General features: G+C 39.2%; 1 protein-coding gene across 1 annotated transcript in view; it reads left to right on the top strand.

Moving 5' to 3' along the window:
- ME1 (malic enzyme 1) overlaps nt 1-21309 on the top strand; it is a 161844-nt gene that overhangs the window by 33870 nt on the left and 106665 nt on the right. The window contains exons 2-3 of the mRNA XM_074150187.1: nt 8730-8863; nt 14365-14514. Coding sequence (XP_074006288.1) covers nt 8730-8863; nt 14365-14514 — 284 coding nt within the window. The remainder of the gene's footprint in view (nt 1-8729; nt 8864-14364; nt 14515-21309) is intronic.

Raw genomic sequence — 21309 nt, 5'->3', positions numbered from 1 at the left:
GCAGGGAGGGCAGCCCCAGCCCCAGCAGAGGCTTGTACTGGTGCACCGGTGGGTTTGAGGTGGATGTTCAGAAAGTCCCTCAGGGCCTCTCAGGGGAGTGAGTGCCGGGGGCCTCATGCAGAGATGGTGCCTCTGGTTGTGCTGAGTTTATCAGTTCTCGTACCCCTCTGCTCCGCTCTGGTGACACCCCACCTGGAGCACTGTGTCCAGCTCTGGAGCCCTCAGCACAGGAAGGACATGGACCTGTCGGAATGGGTCCAGAGGAGGCCGTGAAGATGATCAGATGCCTGGAGCAGCCCTCCTATGAGGACAGGCTGAGAGAGTTGGGGGTGTTCAGCCTGGAGAAGAGAAGGCTCTGGGGAGACCTTAGAGCCCCTTCCAGTCCCTAAAGGGGCTCCAGAAGAGATGGGGAGGGACTTTTTATCAGGGAGTGGAGCCATAGGACAAGGGGTAATGGTTTTACACAGAAAAAGGGGAGATTTAGCTTGATCTCAGGAAGAAATTGACAGAACGAGAGGGAATGGCTTCAAGCTCCAAAAGGGTAGGTTTAGACTGAACATTAGGAAAGAATTTTTCACAGAAAGAGTGGTCGGGCATTGGAACAGGCTGCCCAGGGAGGTGGTTGAGTCACCATCCCTGGATGTGTTTAAGAGACGTTTAGATGTGGTGTTGGGGGATATGATATAGGGGAGAACTTTGTAGTGTAGGGTAGATGCTTGGACTTGATGATCCCAAGGGTCTCTTCCAACCTGGATGATTCTATGATTCTATTCTACGATTCTATGAAATTCTTTCCTGTGAGGGTGGTGAGACACTGGCCCAGGTTGCCCAGAGAAGCTGTGGCTGCCCCATCCCTGGAGGGGTTCAAGGCCAGGCTGGATGGGGCTTTGAGCAACCTGGTCTGGTGGGAGGTGTCCCTGCCCAGGGCAGGGGGGTTGGAACACAATGATCTTTAAGGTCCCTTCCATTCTATGATTCTATGATTTGTGGAATCAGCAGCACCACCAGTCTCTGGAGCTCTGGGCTTGATGTAGCAGCCCACATATCAGCAACTAGTGCCCCTTGAGATCAAGAGGAGAATTGTGCCTGGCTCTCCTCTGTTGCTGTGCAAGTCTTCTATGCAGCTGATTTGTAGTTGATAACATTGCCATAATGAGCTATGCCGTGTTGATTTCTCCAGTAACTTCCCATTTGACAGCAGGTGCTTGTGTGTGCACATCTGCATTTGGTCTATAGTCAGTGTTGTCACTGAAGCAGTTTGGATTAGTGACTACAAGGTATCTATCTAGGGTGTGCTGGATCTTTCTTTAGGCTTTTTATTTTAATCAATACTATATATCCTATAATGACCACGGGAGGATAGGTCCCTAGATTGCATATGAACACCTAAATTTAGTGTTTAGCTAGACTCAGTCCCATCCTACATTATACCACAGCATACAATATATTTTTTTACATATTATCATCTTGGTGACTTGTTTTACTGTTCAGCTTGTTATTGTCTGCTGTTTGTGCCTTCGCAAACTTAAGGTGAGGAGAGATTATGCAACGCAGAGAGATTTTACTCTCTGCGTATGTGTATAACGAAGCAAATATATACAAAAAGTTTCTTAAAATAGGTTTATTGCTTACTTTCGGGCAATCGCTTACAGTAGGTGAAAGGAAGATCGCTAAAATAAGGGTGCTGTGATTTGTCGTTTCTAACGTGCTGGTCTGAATCGTGCTCATACGCAATCACCGTATCGGCTCACGGCGAGGCTGCCAAGCTGCCCACACGTTCCCATGATGGATTTGCCAAGAGAAGGCTGATCTCCTTCTGGCCATCTGCATTTGTTTTGAGTCACAAGCCCCTGGGTGTGTTTATTAGCTACTGTATTTATTCCTGCTTTATTTGTTTGGAAGCTGTTTTTTGACTTTTGTTTCAGTTTTCCCTGTTGACTTGACTTTTTAAGTTTGCTTTTGAAAATCCTATGGACTTAGAATTGGGCTGTGAATGTGCTTCAGGTCTCTCAGCTTTCCTGAAAAACTATAAAAAAACCTGTGTGTTCAGCATGCTGCAGCTGATCTATCACGATTCTAGAAAAACAGCTTTGAAATTATAAATGCCGAATGTCAGGGTATCGTTCTTCAACTTAAATACTTGTTAAAAAGCTGTGTTTAAAAAATACGCATAAAACAAAACTTGTGCCTTTTGGCATTTTAATGCTGAAACTGGGGCAGTCCTTTCTCTTCTTGTGTGGTCGGTGCTGTGCCCATCAACTATGGTATATTTTTTTTTAATTTAACTTCAGCGTCTCTCACTGTCTCACAAGTCCTGGTGCATGCCTGTGCACAAGGGCTTATCTCCTGAATGCCCGAATGATGATCTGAGCATAGTTTTGGGGGAAAATAACTGTACTTTTTTGAAAGATGGCAATTCTGTCTCACCAATGACTTTTCTGCTTGCAGTCTGATAATACCTTAGATAATGTTTACATTACAAATGGTTACCCATCTTCTTTGCTTCTGAAAATTCACTGAGCTTTTTTTCTGTGTGGGTTGCCAGAGGGTTGCAATAGAAATTTTGTATTTTGATGTTCAGTTTTCATTTCTTAACTCAATGCTACACGTCTTCAAACCGTGGTAACTTTCTGCTGGTGATCATATCCTGTCCTCTTACCGACTTGTAATTGTATTTGCCATCATTCTCCCTTGTCTTCATGAGTTCCATTTGAAAGGGTTATTTTTTTCTCTAAAATGTTAATAATCCTGATTTTTTTTTTTTAAATCAAAATTGGATTCTGCTATTGAAGCCATTCTTTTGCATATGGTTTTTACAGCAAATAATTTCTAAGAAGAAACGTGGAGCTCTAAGTTAGTGTAAATTAGACAGCTTGTGGGGCTATTTTTTTTTCCTCAGGTCCAAAAGGTGACCCCTGGATGACAGAAAATGGTGTTGTGAATTTGTACCATTAAAAAAAAATTACTCCCTCTCCTTACCTACCTGGGTGCTTTGTGTGACCAGTCTGGCCTAAAGCGCTGCTTGCAGAAGAGATGTTCATCCAGTGTTGGTTGCCTGTGCTTGTAATATTTTTTGGCAGCCGTGACAAGGACGAGTAGAGAAATGAGCAGTAACATCTTCAGCCGTATGTGGTGCTCCAGCCCCAGTGCCTGGCCGTGAACCACATTTGTTTTCAGCAGAATGAGTTTATTACACAGCGTGTGCTCAGATTAGCTATTCTAACTATTTCCTGGGGTTTGTGCCTTGAAATGAGTGTTGGACACGGAGTATTTAAAGTATTTATCTGGTTTCTCTGACATCATGTTTGGATAATAAAAATGCCAAATGGAGGGGAAATGCTTGTAAAACTTCATTTTTGCCTCTTCGTAAGGTGGTTTTTAAAAAATACAAATTATATAAAATATCTCAGAGGGATTTGCAGATCATTAAACTCTTAAATATAGCTGAAAATGGTTGAAAATTCATGTGTGGCATATTTTTATAGAGATTTTATAAAAATTTCTTTGAATGTGTAGAATTTTGCAGGGTTGTGTTTTGTTTTGTTTTTAAAATATTCTGATCTCAGAGGGACTTAGGATGTTTTAGGTGCCTGAAACTGTTTTCATGTAGCTTATACCCAGCAGGACTATACATACGTTTTGCTGCTTCCTCAGCCTAAGAAGTGTTCCTTAAAATAAAGCGAAAGAAAACTGTTTTATTAATTTTGACTTGAATTTCCCCTTAACAGCTCTAGAGTAGTATGAGAAGCCAAAATTACTGAAGAGAAAAGCTCCACCAGCAAAAGATTTGCTTGCAAACGGTAAATCAAAGATTGTGGTTTCCTAAGGACGGCATCTAGTTCTGCAGTTGAATTTCTCCTGGAGACAATCTTGTGCTTAAAGTGGCGTGAGCAGTATGGGATGGTGTGTGACTGGCGACTCGTAGTGGTGCCAGTGATTTTTCATCTGGGACACTTTGTGGGGAAAGCAACTGTTCTCCAGGAACTGGGGAATGTTTTTGGTCTTTCAACCAAAAGCATTCGTCTCGTTTGCATTTCCTGTTTTTTTTTAAAGAATATGGAATTGCAGGGCTCTGTAAGTCCATTTGTTCAAAGAACCGAGGCAGATCTTGGGCAGACTTGTGTTTCAGGCAGCTGTGGGATTTTCTCAGAGCTTTGCCTGGCCGAGCGCTTCCCGGCCTCCTTCACTCCGCTCAGGGTTGCCGACCGCTGCGGAGGGAGGCTGCAAGACGTGGCGTCGAGCCAGCGATCCTCCTTCCAGCCATGGCAGCGGGCGTTGTGCGTATCCGAGTCCCTCAGATTTGGGTGGTTCTTTCACGATATCATCGACATCGGTTCACTGCACTTTTATGATCGGGATATGAAACAGAATGAGTTTTTTAATGGAGAGGTTTTTTTTAACTTTTTGATAGTCTCTGAGACAATGATGAACCTACTTGTCTGTTGTCCCCAAAATAGAGACTGTGATTTTTCTCTAGTAGAGAGAAATCTCTCTTAGATCAGCAACCCAGAGATCTCTTTCTTGTAGAACAGATGATGCTTCTAGATATACTTCCTTGCAACACCTTTTTACCTTCCTTTTCATTTCTTCCTTCCCCCCTCCATCAATCCAGTCTGCTCAAATATACATGCGGGTACTTGAATCTGTGCCTTGGTGTTGATGGTTGTCTCCTGAGTCCCAGGGATGTCCCGAAGTCTTACGGGCCTTGATCTTCTCCTACTAGAGGCTGAGGAAAGAGTCACTGAGTCAGAGAACCCTAGATGTGGACGTGGTTTCCTCTTCTAAGCCAGCATCCTTCTGCATGCTGTCAAGCTAATAGCTTTCTAGTGTACGTGCCGTGGGGCCTCCAGAAGGAAATAAGCTTTTTTCTAAATGAGCAGGAGTTCCTGAAAATGGAAATTTTGGCCTATTGGAACAAAAGAGATCTTGACAGAAACTGGATGAGGATCGCTGTAATGAGTACTGTTTGGAGATGGTTCTTGCTACCCTTTAGTGAAGCTGAATTAGATGAATGTCAGATACGCTATCTGAACAAAAAGTATGTCGATGCAATCTCACTTGTATTAAGAGATAATACTTGTCTCTGCTGACTGGGAACAGAGGCTGAGGCAGCTCTTGAAATATTTTGAATGTGCTCTCTGGCTTCTCAAGCACTGCTTGAGAATTTAATCAAAAGCCAGTGCAAAAAGCTATCTGATGAAAGATGATGTTGTAGTGTTTATTCTGTTTTATGGCTTTTCAGGTAGTGCAGCTGAACAAGAGAACTGAGGTATATGAAATGGCACTAGAACAACAATTGTAGTTGAAGGGTTTTGGGGGGAAAGAGCAAGGATGGGCAGAGGACATATAGTTAAGAGCTGAGTTGATAAACAGATAGAGATTAAATAACGAAAAATTCCCGAGGAATGTGCTGTGGTAGAAATCACTGCTGCAATTACAAAACTTCACAACATTACAAATGGAGAGATGAATTCAGAATTAAATGTGTTTGCAATGAGTTGAGTTGAACTTCTTGAAAAATGAAAGTGAAAAAACCAGGCTCAGAGAGCTTTCCGTACAACTGAGAATGTGAGAGGGCATTTGTGTCAAAGGAGCAATAAAAAACCCCATCCCAACAGTTCCACCAAAAAGTTTGTGAGAAAGGAAGATAATGAAGTGGCTGAAAACAGCTTAGTTTTACCAAAACCAGAGCATATAAAGAAGTATACGAACCACAGCCCTTGAAGAACTGCAGACTCTTACCTGGGAGGTTTAATAATAACTATACTTTTTATCTCTATGATGCATATGTTATCTTTTGACAGCAAAAAGCAGTGAATAGATCACACCAAATAGGTAAAGGTTAATACTTATGGTTGCGGTCTCCTGTCCCTGTGCTGCTTTTATCTGTCACACTGTTGTTCTTCTTGGACAATTTGTTTGTGATACAGTGTGAAATGAAAATGTCCACAGTTTTTATTATAGTTGGGGTGCACTTCAGGTGGTGGAAGTCTGTCCCATCCAGGTGTGCACAAAATGCGGCTCTCAGGATGAGAAAAAAGCCTGGAAGCCAAGCTGGACCTAGAGCCCTCTCTGCTGGATGGCTGGGAAACAACACTTCAAACAGATAAAAATAACAATTCTGATGTAGGAAAGAAAATCTGAGAAGCTAGTGCAAGAAATGGAGACGTAGACCACAAAACTTATGTAGACAAGCTCTTCTTATTATAAGCAGATGAAATAGCATACATTTATTGCATAAAATGGCCTTCTCTTATTATATCACTAGGCGATATGTTTTAATGATAATTCTTTTCTTTTGAGCATACATGGTGTCAGAGAGGAAAAAAGGGACTAACATTCCTGCTTAGAAATTTGAAAAATTCATAATATCTGTGCCAAAGAAGAGTGTGCAAGTAAAGAATTTTAAAACCATGTGTAGCATAGGAGGTGTAGATGGGTGCTGTATTTGTGTAGTAACGCCCAAAAGAAATTAACACTTTCTGTTTCCAATCTGTGGAAAATACGCTATTCCAAGACAAAGTACTTTTTTAAAAAAAGCACTTGGCAAGATGTACCAACTTTTTGTGCGTCTGTTTTAAAATGAAATGTATTTTCCAGTAAGAGGGGAAACCCTATTGTAAAGTCCCACTACCTTATTCTTAAAGTGAAGGCAAACACAGAGTTTTTGAATTTTTTTCTTTCAAAAAATTTGACTAATAGAAAGAGGGGAACGGAGAGATGCAGAGAAGAATTGGGTTGCCACTTTAGTGCCAGCACTGAGAGATCCGCTAAAACCATGCAGCTCCCTAAAGTCCAGCCATTTGGAACTGATGCTGAAGAGTGTGTGCATGTGAGCACACGTGCACAGCTTTTATGTGGTGGTTTGTTTTTTTTTTAAAGCCAAAAAAAGACTGCTGAAGATAGGAGGGATCAATTTTGAATAAACTCATGAGGAGCGTTGACTCTCCCTTCTTTCATGGTTTTTCAAAATGAAATAGCAACTGAAGACACTCATGACATATCTGGCCACCAAAAATTCATGTAGGGACAAGAAAAAACAGGGGCGTGTACGCTTTTGGAAACCTTTGAAATGTTGTGTGCATGGAACACTGTAGTAAAATAGTTATTGACCTTTATTGAACTTGGTTTCCCTCCATTTCTATGCGTGTGAGAAGCATGTTCGGGAAAGGTTTGATGTTCTGTAAAGTGTTCATTACGATATTTTTCTTTTCTTTTTTTGGGGGTTATCATTTCATTTAAATGTAGCAACTCGATTAATGGCATTTTAGTGCAGATAGTGTAGTGGGGTTGCTTTAGGGTTTTTTTTTCTACTCTTTTTTCAATCAACAATGACATAACCACTTGAAAATTATTTCAATTAAAAATGATGTGATAAGTGTAGAGTAGTAGGAGACAGGAAGATTTTATACAATATTTCTGTTCTGTAAGAATAAGTTCTGTGAAGTGAGTATTTCTGAAAAAAAAAGAAAAAAAAAAGGAAGAATGAAAAAGAAGCCTGTCCAGAGAATCAAACTAACTGGTGTGAATTTATCACGTCATATCGCTCACGGGGTGTTGTGCAAAAGGCATTGTGTAAAGGGCTGTGAATTTCTCTTGAAAAAGCTGGAGTAGTGCAAGCGTACACTGAAGGATGACTTTTGTATTTGTGCTCTTGCTTTACTTGGTTTTTCCCATCATTTGTTGGCCCAGCTAATCCTAATGGTAGCACGAACAAAGAAATTTCAGAAGTATATTTATAGAGGTAGTTGTGAAAGTATCTTAGTAGTGTTTCTTTTCCACAGGAGAGAAAATGCAGAAACATTACATTGCTATGTTTTCCTCTTTCATCTCTCCCAAGGTGTTTTCTCAAATATTTTTTTCCATAAGAAACAAAGTATTGTGTATATAGTTGTACGATAGGTGTGGAATATTAGGCAGCTGTCTAATGGCTTGTTTATACATGCGTATATTCACATATGCATTTATCTTCTTGGCAGAGTAATACCAAGTAATACCAATACTTGGTAGAATCTCTGCCAATCCACAAGCTGGATTTAAGTGTTAAGCATTCTGGGACTGACCACATAATATTAAATAATTTAAAATGTCTTTTCTGGGTGCAATAAGGAAATCCAGTAAGTCTGTACAGATTTTTCTTACTGTAACTGAGCGTGAATTTGAAAAACAAAATAAACGTGAATCCAAGTTTACACTGAACTCCCTATGGTCATGTTTCTATAGACTGACTTCAGTAGGTGCTGCACCAGGCTCTTTGACTATAAAGTGATAGCGATGACTTTCTTGTACCACAAAGTTCCGTTAAAAATTCACATCTGAGATAACCAAGGCCTTGAAAAATTTCCAGATATTAAAAGCGTAATGTTTACACTGAAAAGGAACATTATCCATGCTTTGTGTTTAGAAGATACCCAAGCAGATGAGTGAGTGAGAGTATATCGCTGCTCTCTTCTTTAGCTCTAACTTAATAATATTGCAGGTTATAGTATTGCAGTGTCAGAAGATTTTATCTCATTCTGTGCTGGAATGGAGTTATTTTACTGTACAGGCCTGTCCTCTTATGACAATAAAAACTTTTCCCAAAATCATTGCATAATTTTTAATTCTGTTTAACATTAAATAGTTTTTCTGATGCTGACTTCACCTGTGCTATACTTTGCTGCAGCGTTTTCTTAAAATGAATATCTCTCATATTTATGCATATATGTTTTTTATTTTTCTTTTTTCAGGGCATGGCTTTTACCTTGGAGGAGAGGCAACAGTTGAATATTCACGGATTATTGCCACCTTGCTTTCTTGGTCAAGATGCCCAGGTTTATAGTATACTTAAGAATTTTGAAAGGCTGACGTCTGACCTAGACAGGTAAAATATGGCTATGAAAACTTATCCTAGTTATCAAACCATGAATCCCTTATTTATATTTTTTTATATTGCTGTGGGTTTTTTTCCGGTTTTAAGCAAAATAAAATCATTTGTGCATTACATGTTGGTTTACATTTAAGACCACTGATTGAAAGACTTGGTAACATTGGCATGTAGGAGATACTTCCTTTGAAGACTATCAAGGATGACATCTTAGGCTACTTTGCAGAGATAAAACCCTTGTGTGAATTGAGTGTGCAAAACCTCACACATTCAGAATGTGATTTGCAGCTGTGTTTATGTCAAGTGTCTGCAGATTTTATTGGAGTGTGTCAATAGAGATCCTGCTCTGAGAACATGTGCGTTACATGTGTGTGAGCTCAGTCCTTCGAGTTCAACATGCGAACTCTCATCTCCTGTACCTATACTCGTATCGAAGCATTTTGAAGGGAAGAGCGACTGTGATCCTGCCACAGTTACTCCTTAAATATCTTCACTGATGGAGAATGCCAGAAGACATTGATACTTTTGACAGGCTGAGAGAGTTGGGGGTGTTCAGCCTGGAGAAGAGAAGGCTCCAGGGAGACCTTAGAGCTCCTTTCAGTCCCTAAAGGGGCTCCAGGAGAGATGGGGAGGGACTCCTGATCAGGGAGTGGAGCCATAGGACGAGGGGGAACAGTTTTAACTGAAAGACGGGAGATTTAGATGAGATCTCAAGAAGAAATTCTTCACTGTGAGGGTGGTGAGGCCCTGGCCCAGGTTGCCCAGAGAAGCTGTGGCTGCCCCATCCCTGGAGGGGTTCAAGGCCAGGCTGGATGGGGCTTTGAGCAACCTGGTCTGGTGGGAGGTGTCCCTGCCCAGGGCAGGGGGTTGGAACTCGGTGATCTTCAATGTCCCTTCCAACCCAAACCATTCTATTATTCTATGATTCTATGATTTTAACTGGAACTTGAAAGAAAATCTCAAGTGCTCCCTCTACAGGGAGGGGCTCAAAGACAACCTTGTGTAAGAACATCCTGCTATTGCCTTCTACTGAATGTAAATGTACAAGTTCTAGAAAAAAAACCATTTCTTCCAGGATGCATCTGACATCATCTTCACTCTCATAGGAGCAGTGGTTGAACAGAAATAAAGGGAAGCTGTTGTTTTCTTCCTAGAGCTTGGATTTGATAGCGGGTGTGTACCTGTGTGTTTTATCTCCAAATATAAAAGACAAAGTGCAAGCATTTCAATATTGCAGAGGTGGAAGCTGCCTTAGACAGAAGGATATTGTCTGATGAAACATTAACGCTGTGTGTGGCAGCATCTTACACTGGCAGGACCGTAGCTTGCCCTGGTTTTGATTGGAAAGAGGGTGTGTGTAAATTCATCAAGGTTTAGCTGATAGTTCCATGGCGTGACATGTTTTGGCACGGCCGAAACTCCTTTGCTGACTTGCTGTGCTCTGAAATACCAAGAGTTCATATACAAAACGAATGTGAAACAGCAGCAAATATATTGCCTGGTATGCTTGGCAAAAAAAGGAAGCCAATAACAGGAAATAATTCTATTCCTTTAACTTAATTTGGAAAAGCTGCCATGAATTCTGCAAGTAATTGAATCTTTTTTTTTTTTTTTTTTCCCCTCCCCTGTATGTTCTTAATTGTCGTTCTTCTTGCTCTGCATTGACGCTGAAATCATTGCCCCTGACACAGACACATCTTCTGTCTGGGCCTTTCTTTCTCCCAAGAGTAACAACGGTAAAATGTTTTACTGGGTGTGTGAACATTAGGAGAGGTGCCATAAGAACACTTTTCCTGAGAATGCTGTGTTATTTTGGTTTTTTTCTTGAAGTTCTCTGTCATTTGTAGCATTTCTATATAGATACTGATGATGCGAAGTAATGGAGCTAAGAATCTTACAGAGGTTAAAAATAATAGTATTTCCTCCCACTTCCCTTTATTTAACCTCACGTTTTGCAAGATAAAAGCAAAGAAACTTCGGGTTTGAGGTTTTTTTTTTTACCATTCCATTTTGCCTTGTAAAATGCACGCCAGGGATAGCAGGGCCACTTATCCTGAGAAATCATCAGTGATTTTCTGGTTGTTATATCAGTTTCCTTTGGTGTTTTGGATGATATTTGGTTTCTCTCCTTTTGTTGCTACTGTATTTCATTCCCTTCCTAATAGCAGACCAGTGTGAGAAGTTCTTAGGTGAAGCAGAGGCAAGGGGGAAAAGTGAGATACTGAAATGTGAATGCTTGGCAACCCCCTCTGTCGTACTTGCCAGGCCTTAGTTTCCATCCTCTGAAACTCTTCTCCGAAATCTCCATTCAAGACTCCTTCTCTGAGGACAGATAATATTTGTCTCCCTTTTTATAGCGCAAATGATTGTTCTCAGTGTTTTATTGCTTGTTTTCACTATGTTTTCAATTAAATGTGGGCTTCAGTAAAAGATTCCATTAAATACTGCATTTCGAATATATCTTTTTTTAAAACACAATGCTGAAAACCACTTCATCCTTTCAGTTGTGTAGATTAGTTGGATGTTTCTAAAAGATGCATATTTGTTGTCTAATGCATTATAACCAACACCACATTGAGGATGGAGTGTTATTGGTTTTCCCCTTAAGAAAGAATTTTTGCGAAAGTCAATATCCCATAGTTGATACTATGCCCAGAAAGAAGAGATATTTTATACCTGTCGCTGAAAAGTAGCCTTCTGATCAAAATCACACTTCTCTGTAAATAGCTTTCACTTTATAATAATATTTCTTATGCTTATTAGGATATGGCCAGGCATGTCATATTTGAAAATATGATTATAAGTAGTATGCGGTTATTATCTTTGCGGTTTCTTTAGCATATTCTGAATATAAAAGTGGTATGATAATTGCAAATAAGGAAATAAAACTATAGGTTTTAATGCTATAGAACAGTAAAATGAAATGCAGAGTTTTAGCAAATAGTTTTTTGATTTGAAACCCTTGAGGAAGCCTTTTGCTAAACTTTAAATTTCTTTTGTAAGAGATTTCTTTACCCCATTTAAAATCCAGGCTTGATCTGAGTAATAAGAAATGGTGATGAAAAGGTATTTTAAAGCCTTAAGTAGTCAAATCTCATTTTAAATCGATGTGATAAAAAGAAAAAAAAATATACTGGCAACTGCTTTGGAAACACAGCGATGTGGCTTGAATGAATGTTTGCAGTCTCCGGTACGGAGGAGGCTGGAGCACACATGATTTTCTCTCACATAGATTCATAGATTCATAGATTCATAGATTGGTCCAGGCTGGAAGGGACCTCCAAAGGTCATCTAGTCCGACCTCCCCGCAGTCAGCAGGGACACCCCCAACTAGACCAGGTTGCCCAGGGCCTCGTCGAGCTTCACCTTGAATATCTCAAGGGAAGGGGCCTCAACCACCTCCCTGGGCAACCTGTTCCAGTGTTCCACCACCCTCACGGTAATGAACTTTTTCCTAATATCCAATCTAAATCTCCCCTTCTCCAACTTAAAACCATTGCCCCTCGTCCTGTCGCTGCAGGCCTTTGTAAACAGACCCTCCCCAGCCTTCCTGTAGGCCCCCCTCAGGTACTGGAAGGCCGCTATGAGGTCTCCCCGGAGCCTCCTTTTCTCCAAGCTGAACAACCCCAGCTCCCTCAGTCTGCTTTCAAGATCTCGCTTTCAAGATCTTCTGGAAGCAAAATGAGTATCTTCAAATATATCCACAACTCTATGGGAACGGGCTTGTATTTCAAGGTAAATGTTGGGACAATCATCCTGGGGAGAAAGGTTTCAATAAAGAAAATGCTCTAAGAATTCAAGGACATTGGAAGATACGCTATATGATAGTGAAATACTGGGAAAATGAAAGGTTAATGGGGAAAAGTAATAACATGACAGTATGTATGTATACTTGTAGCTGAGAACTATGAGTGCAGGATATAATTTAACCTTGGAGAACGTTCAAAAATAATGTGTATGACGGAAGGTGGTTCTGGATGCCTCGTGGTGATGGTATTAGAGTACATCTTCAGCTCCTTGGTTTCTAGATCTTTACCTGTTTAGAGTCTCCAGTACTCTCAATGACACAAGAGGAGGGACACTGTTTTGCCTCACTTCTGTCACCTCGTGACAGTCACCAGCTGCCAAACTGGCTGCTTTAGCCTTGCTTACAGTGCTTGTTGAATTTGTATGTGGCGGATAGCAAAATAAATGCTTCCCTGATATATGGGGATATACAAGCTAAGCTTGAATGAAACAAATGCAGATTTACCAAACTGTTCTTTGTTGGAGTTACCTGACTATATTTGTGTCTTCCTAAAGTAGGAATTAGATTTTATTGCTGCATGTGATGCATGTATATGCTGAAGGAAGGTTCATAGGATTTAATATTTAAGCACACAAACCTCCAGGCTTTTGTAATGAATGTGTTGTATACATTTCCTCAACACTTGTGTAATGAAATGATGGGCATATAAAACTTTTGAGTATAAGTAATTAGTAATCCATTGTAAATTAAAAAAAAACCAACAACCTACATAAATTTATACATAAATTAAGTTAAAGTTTTTATGTAAGCCTATTGGTATAAAAGACTACTTAACTTTTAAAGTAATACCTAACCTTACTAAAACTAGTGAATAGAGAGGTGAGGTTTAGGATCATCCAATTCCTAAATATTAAGTGTTCAGAAGGTGACCAGTCGTACCTGTGTGAACCAGTATAACTTGAAGTCAATCATAGACTGATATCATCTGTCATACTCAGCATTAAAATTCGTCTTCTCGGTTGGGGTCTTGGAGCAGTAATCTATTTATTCAATGTTAGAGTGATGCTAGTCAAAAGCAGATGAAGCTAAGCATGAATTTTTTTTTTTTTTCACTCTCATTTCTCTGATTTTTTTTTCTCATTAGTTTTCTTTTTAAAGAAATATAAAACTTCTTCAAATGCAATAAAAAATTGATTTCCATTAGGAGATAAAGAATTGCAGATTTCATTACAAACAGGCTTCAGGGACAAAAGGCCATACGTGTATGCTGTTTTTGAAAGCTTTGTCCTACAGTATCTATTTGAAGTATTAGTCTGGATTTAAGAGAAATTTCTCTCAAGGCAAGAGCAGAAAAAGCTAACATTTTTAGTTCATTTTTTTGGGCAAGAGAGTAAACTTGTTTAAGTTTTATTTAATGATGGAACAACTGATAAGTATGGATTAGGTTCTGACAAAGCAGATACCCGATTGCAGCTCAGTGTTTGTACCTGAGAGGGATTAGCAGCTTCCTGAGTATGTAGAGTTTGTCAGCTTTGTGATGGGTTCATCTTCTCTCTGTCTCAAAAAATTATTATCAAAAAAATGTCTGAACCATTTGTGCTATTAAGACAAGGAGGAATTTACCCTCAACAAGAAACAGGTTGTTACAGAACAAACACAGCTTTAATTAATGATATAAGCACACTTGTATTTCTAAATTTACTTTATATGTTCACTTGATGTCTGTCTAATTATATGTAATTCCCCACAGATACATTCTACTAATGAGTCTTCAGGATCGAAATGAAAAGCTTTTCTATAAAGTGCTGACTTCTGACATCGAGAAGTTCATGCCCATTGTTTATACCCCCACTGTGGGACTGGCTTGCCAACAGTATGGTTTAGCATTTCGGAGGCCAAGGTATGTAAGTTTATACTTCAAATAAAAGTAATTGTATCTTATTTGCCTCTTGGCAGATTTCTGCAGGGGTTTTCTAACATAGCTGAATGTAAGCCAAAACTGCAATAATTGAGATAATTCAAGCTACACTTTTGGTCTACATTAAACAATAATTTGTATTGCATTAAGAGGGCAAATGGTTGTTTTAATTGCATTAAAACATGGGTACATTTTTAATCTCATTAACTGACTTTTTTGGAATTCCAGCTGCGTGTTACAAGACCAGAAAAGAATGGATTCTTAGTCTTAGATTTGTCTTAGCAACCTGAAGAACACAGGCTTTTACCCATATAAGTATTTATAGTATTGGTATTTTATACATACATATATAAAAATAATAAGTATACAAACTAAGGATGCGTTATGCATGTACCTACAGACATCTTAAAAATAGCCAATAGTCATCAAAGCGCCTGTCTCTTAATAATTTGTTGTTTCATAGGTTGGTGTCTGGAGTGCTTTTATTCTGTATAGAGTGTCTGTATTTATAGAGTGACGAGGAAGTGGTAGGAAGGAAGGGCAGATGCTTCTCTTTCACTCCGCCCCTTGAACATCAGCCCGCAGAGTTTGAGATTTATGGTGGCTGCTGTTTAAGAACCTTGTGCGCCTTCAAGTGCAAACTGGAACAACACTTTGGAGCCTTCTGTACAATTTTCTGGCCAAGGCAGAGATAAATGAGCTGTATGTGCATAGCTCTGTTAACAGAAATAGCTTTTTTACGGTCAAGGCATTGATCGAAAATAAGAAGCTTGCAAGATTTAAGGGAATAAATGACTGCTCACAAATTCTTCAGCAGGAGGAATTTGAGGGAGAAGACGTATAGCTTCGAGGTTTTGTTGTTAATGTAAAAATCATTTTGGCCTTGTGACTGACAGAATGAGTCAGGACCATCTGGCCAACTGCAGAAAACAAGAATTCCCACTTCTATACACATTTAAAAGTTCAAAAAGACCTCAAGAATGATTACTTAAACCTGTTTAACGATCTGTGGCTTTTAGGTGCCTCCCCTAGCAAGAGAAGTCATCTCCTTTTTTCTCTTTGGTATTTACCACCTCGGTGATTTTTCTGGCCTTCCAGGAAGTCCTAAATGTGTCTGGAAATTAAGTCTTTGCCTAAACTGGTCTCTTTGCCCCTTGTTTTTGCTGTATAGGATATTGTACAAGGAGCACCTCTGCCCATGCATGTCCTTTTCACTTTCTCCCCTGACCTTAGGAGCATCCGTGGAGAAAAAAACCCTGTTAAATTTGACAACAGCTCAGCTGAGTGTCAGTCAGCAACTGGTGAGAAGCAGCTTGCAACAGCAATTGAAAAATCCCACCAGACCCCTTTAGAGATTTTTAGTCTCCATTCTTCAGTCTGGTCCTAAGCACACTCAAGACATGAAGAAGAAAAGGGATTTGGGAGGTAGGGACAGGGAGAGGAAACATTTCAACTCTTTGCCTTTTTAAAAATTTTTATTATTTGGTGGAATTTTTATCTTTAGCAGACTTGGAAAGATGCCCTAAATCTTTCTCCTCTAGGTATTAAGACTGCAATCCTAGTTCACACTGCTCTGTCAGGAATAAATTTATGGATCTGGGTAGTTAACTTGAAACAAATCACAGTATAGACATACAGTTAGCACAGACACGTGGGGAAACAAGAACTTCTGAGTTCTCCAGCTTGCAACTGAGCCACTCTTTAACTTCTCCTGCAATGAGAAGTGAGTAGACTTTAAAACTTTACAGATTTGTTTGAATCAATAATATATGTCATCACAAGCTTACATTTTATTTTCCTCTTAGTTTCAAATATGATATAAAAAGCTTTCAAAAGCAAGGCATAATAGCAGTACTACATACGTTGTGCAGGCTTTGGAGTAACAAGCTGAACTTTCTCAACTCAGCAGATGACTGCAGTGTAAAACTATTAATGTGTATAAAAACCATTGTACTAACTTCCTGTGTTCCCCATGGATTTTCCAAAAAAAGTGTTCATTTCCTTATTGAAAACGAGCAAATTCAAGGCAGATTGTACTACTCAGATAATTTCTTTCCCTTATCATTTAACTTAAAAAGTGTATAGCTTTTTAGGACATTCCATAATTTGGGGTTCCACGCTGTTTTTCACTGCAGTTGAGCTGCTAATGAGTGAAATATGTTTTACTCAATATTAAATCATGTTTTAACTGATGCGTCTTTTGATATTCAGTTGTTGGATTCTTGAGCTACTGAAGTCAGCCTTGGCTATATTCATCTGTCTGCCGCTTCCCCAACTCCATGTGTGCTTTATATACGTGACTGGCTATCTGGGAGGGACGTATAAGATATTTATAAAAGTCTGTTTTATTTCTAATCCTGCTGAATGACGTCACTACTTTCAAATAAGTGTTTTATTGACTCATTTAAGTAAAGACGGCTGAAAAACATGGACAATCTTCTTCTGCCTAATAAGGATCTCCTAGGTTTTTTAGTTTCTTGGGAACAAAATATCATCTGCTAAGTCGGATGTTTACTCTTCCCATAAAATTTCCAATTGTTATGTTCCCGTTATCTCACTACCTGCTCTCGTCTTCCCTCAGTACCCAGCTGATGCCAGTCTTCAGTAGAGGTCTCAAAGGAAGGGTCTGTAAAGAGTTTCCCCTTTGCCAGACTCTTTGCTGCTTAAGAAATAACTTTGTGATCTTCCTCTGTGCTTTGTTAGAGGTCTGCTTTTTTTCTAAGAAAACCCTTTCCTAAATTATTCCAAAACCAGCTGTGCAAAGCAATCGATTTCATTTGCTTTGAAATTATATTCTAGAGTGTGACTCTTTTAGCATGAAGTGTTATATACCAGCATCTCTCATAAACAGCACCCTCCATAAGTTGAGCTCACAGGGGAAGAACATTTAATTTTACATACAGAAGGAGAAAAAGATATAAAATCTAGTCCAGTATATACATCCTCATGTTTTTTATTATTTATTTTTTATTATTTAAAAAAAAAAAAAAAGGTCTTATCTGTTAAGAACTGTGTGTATCTGTTTTATGCTGGCTCATATTGAAATGTTGTCTTTACTGATAAATGAATATTTTTCTTTCTGAATGTTTTTTATTTCAGAATATTTTTATTACTGGATCTTCCCACAGCTCAGAAAATGTTTGATATTTCATAGTTAAACAAAGATCCTGTTAGAAACAAACTTGTTTATATAAGTAAAGAAGTTAAAAATTAGCCAGTTGCTGCAGATCATATTTATCACACTGGATGTTGCAAGGCAATGTCTTATTATTCAGTTTAAATATGTAAGGGGTTGTTTTTTTTTATATTCGGTTCGATTCCTTTCTGTTGTGAGATGACTTTAAAGACCCTGGCTCACAAGTCATGTTTTCAGGCAAGGAGTAATGAAAACAAATTTAGAGTTAAAAAATAGGTGTCTCATGGGATCACTAAATGGGATCATCTCCTGTGACTCCCTGACATGTTTTCAGAAGACTATATGGGCTCCCATGACGTGCTTCTAGTTATAGAAGGACATTGTGGCTCAGGCGAGATATTTTTCATTCTGAAGCAGTCTTTTGCAATTATGGAATAAACATTAATGTCTGAGCAGCTGACCATCTGCTTAAGCAACAGTCCTTAAGAGAACCAGCTGCAAAGTAACTTGACTCACTGGTTTGAAGCTCGCCTGGTTAATTAACATTTGTTTTTAAAATTAAAACTCAAAAATTGCATCACTGGCTGTGAACATTCAGCTTAAAATCCACCGGTTTAAGGAGTAAGAGCATCATTCTAGAAATAAGCAGTAGAGATCTGATAGTAGATCTGCTACACCACATAGTTACAGAAACATAATTTAGAAGGACCAGCCTCTCTGGTCTTGCTTGGAACTGTTGAGGAGAACGAGGGAGAAAAGAGGCTCCTCCAGGGTGGGTAGGTCAGAGATGGAATTTGGACCTGGGTAGATAAAAGCTTTAAAGGCTTATGCTGGGGACGTAATGGAGTTGTGGTTTTATTGCAGCGATCATGCTATCATTAAGTGCATTATCTGAGAATCTCTATATTAGGTCACTTTTTGGTGCAGAGTTTCTATCCGTCATTCGAAAAATAAATTCCTAAAGTAAAAAATTCCTCAGTTGCACAAAGCGTGTACATACATATGACAACTTTTGCTGACTTACCAAGAAACAATCCATTTCTACAAATGGATTTCTAAAATATAACAGTTCTTTCAGTTGCTTTACTCATCCAAGAAGAATAAATATGGGAAAGTTCAATGGAAATTTCCTCTAAGAATCCAAAATCAACTTTTTACATCATATAGAGAACACCCAGGAGTTTAAGAGTCTTGTGTAAACTCAGCATTGAGAGAAAGGAGAAAAAATTGCCAAGTATTGCTATGCTGAAGACTTTGGATGTTGTTAAACCGTTAGGTGACTGTTTATGTATTTCCATTCCTAGAAGGAAAAGCCATTTCAAACCGAATCTGAGGAAAGTTAGCCCTGGTAACTATTGCAGCCACACAGGCATGGCAAAGTTCCCCTGAAATAACTTCCTGATGCAGTCACACGCTGTCAAGCTGACGAGGAACCATTTTTAAAACAGCTCTGTTGAAACCGATGCTGCACATTGAAGATACAGATGCAGTCTCTTGAAAGGCAAAGTATGTCAGCCTTAGCTTTGAAGTTATTTTTCTATTTTTTTTTCTTTTTTTTTTTTTTTTTACGTACAGAAGCAGATCTTGTTCAGCACAGTGTTCTCACAGAACACTTTCAACTCAGTTTTTTTTTGGTTTTCCTTCCTCACAAATGACGAGACTTAGCATATCTAGGGGCTTCTTATTGACCCCAAGTCTAAGGAAGATTACATTTTGAATTGACTTTTAAGAAGTATTTTAAAAATAAAATTGCAATGTTATTAATAGTCTTCACTACCAACTTTTCAGACAGCAAATTGTCATGCTAAATTCTGAGTTTGCAAGTGCTGGTATTATACCAGATTTCCTCCTCACTGAAGTGTGTGACTGACTTGGCACATACACATTTGAGATCGGTTCCTTTCCTCTTATTCCTCAAAGGGAATGTATTTATTCACATTTATTGTATGTATTTGCATTTCCAGTGGTTCAGATGCACTTTATTGAACGGAAGTGCTGCGGTGCAAGTTGTTTTTTTGTTGACATAGTAGCGTTTACATATTGAGATTGTCAGCTGCAAGGTAGCATCACTTTTTTATAAAGAAAATTAATTTAGAGCATAAGGGAATACTTATTTCTGTGGCTGAACTTACAAAATGTTAGACCTCGGGGGAAGAAGTTGCAGTCTGTTTGCCAGCACAAGGTTGATCCTGTGGTACATTTAATAATTATATTTTTTTGGTGGTTTTTAATGAGGCTTTTGTTGGAGTCTGGATTTTTCTTTTCCTTAATTCCATCGGATGCCTTTGACATCCACATCTCTTCAGAAACCAGATTAGGCTTATAGGAGGCCAAAAACTTGTCAAGTACTCCTGGCTCACATGAGCCAAGAAAGTTTCGTTCCTGGTGCTTCTTTGTGACCGTCTCACCCTCAGATATGTGGTATTTTCTTGATTGAGACCAGAAGGTCTGGATTCATTTGACCGAAGTTCTTCATCACTATACCTGCCCCCTTAGATTTTTTCAGCACATCTAGTTGTTTTTTCCCAGGCAAAACACATATATGTATTTTTAGAGGCTATTAATCTGATTGCTACAATGGATAATTATTTTAGTACCTTCATTTAGTTAAAACTGATTATTGTGTAACATAAAATTACATGAAATGACATAAAAAAGCAATAGTTTCAGAGTAATTTGTCCTAGTATTTTTTCTCTGAAAACTATGCAGAATTTTCATCTGGAAGTGAAAAAAAAGAAAACGTGGGGTATTTTTAAACAATCTGTTGTAAGGGCTTGATCATTAGGGCAGTCTCTGAAATCAAAATGTGTTGCAATAAAGAGATAAAATACAGCAAAAAACCTGTAGCCCGTTGGAGTTCTGTTCTCCAGCAGGCACTGGGGTGGGTTGTGTGTATTAACAACGTGGCTCAGGTGACAAGTTCTGCTGTAGCATTACAGCAGAGAATTAGCATAGCTGTGGCATTTCTTCTAATTTTAGCCAATCTTTCTCTTATTGAGTTCCAAAACCTGGCGATGATGGCAGTTGCAACCCCTCACCAAGCACTTTGGTAATATATGTTGGTTTGTCGTTTTTACTGTTGTCTTTTGTGACGATGACAACGGTTGACACTTTCCAGGCAGCTTTTCACCTTGTTTTTTGTCTGGCCTTTCCGCTGAATTCAAGCCCTGTGACATCTCATGACACCCAGTAATTCTACTATTTGGCCTGATTCTCATCTGCTCTGTTACCTTCATCAAGCTAAAACTTAGCTCAGGCTGCTGTTCCTTCCTCGGCTCGAAAGTAAGGCTCGTAGATTCTCCTAACAGCATTTACCCCACTCTGAAAGCCAGAGAAGGAGAATTGGCACGGCGTGAGAGTGTTGAATTCCTTTCTTCTCCTGGACTGTCTTCGAGAAAGACACTACGCTGGATTGTGTCCATGGTGTGTTCAACTTGGGCTGTCGGCAGCCAGCAACGCTGCTGCAGGGGAAGGTGTGAGAATCTTGCACAGAAGATGTCAGTTGGCCTCATCGTGGTCTTAGAGCGCCCTGTCAATGTTAAGCTAATTTCTCAGTCTAAGAAATAGTTGAATGAAAAAAAGTTATATCTTGATTTTGAAAGCATTAGGATATTCCTCAGGTTACTCACATGCAGCCATC

Source organism: Numenius arquata, chromosome 7 (assembly GCF_964106895.1).
Source record: "Numenius arquata chromosome 7, bNumArq3.hap1.1, whole genome shotgun sequence".
In the NCBI taxonomy this organism is placed as follows: Eukaryota; Metazoa; Chordata; class Aves; order Charadriiformes; family Scolopacidae; genus Numenius; species Numenius arquata.
The sequence above is the reverse complement of the archived record's forward strand: the minus strand, read 5'-3'. Positions and strand labels throughout refer to the sequence as shown.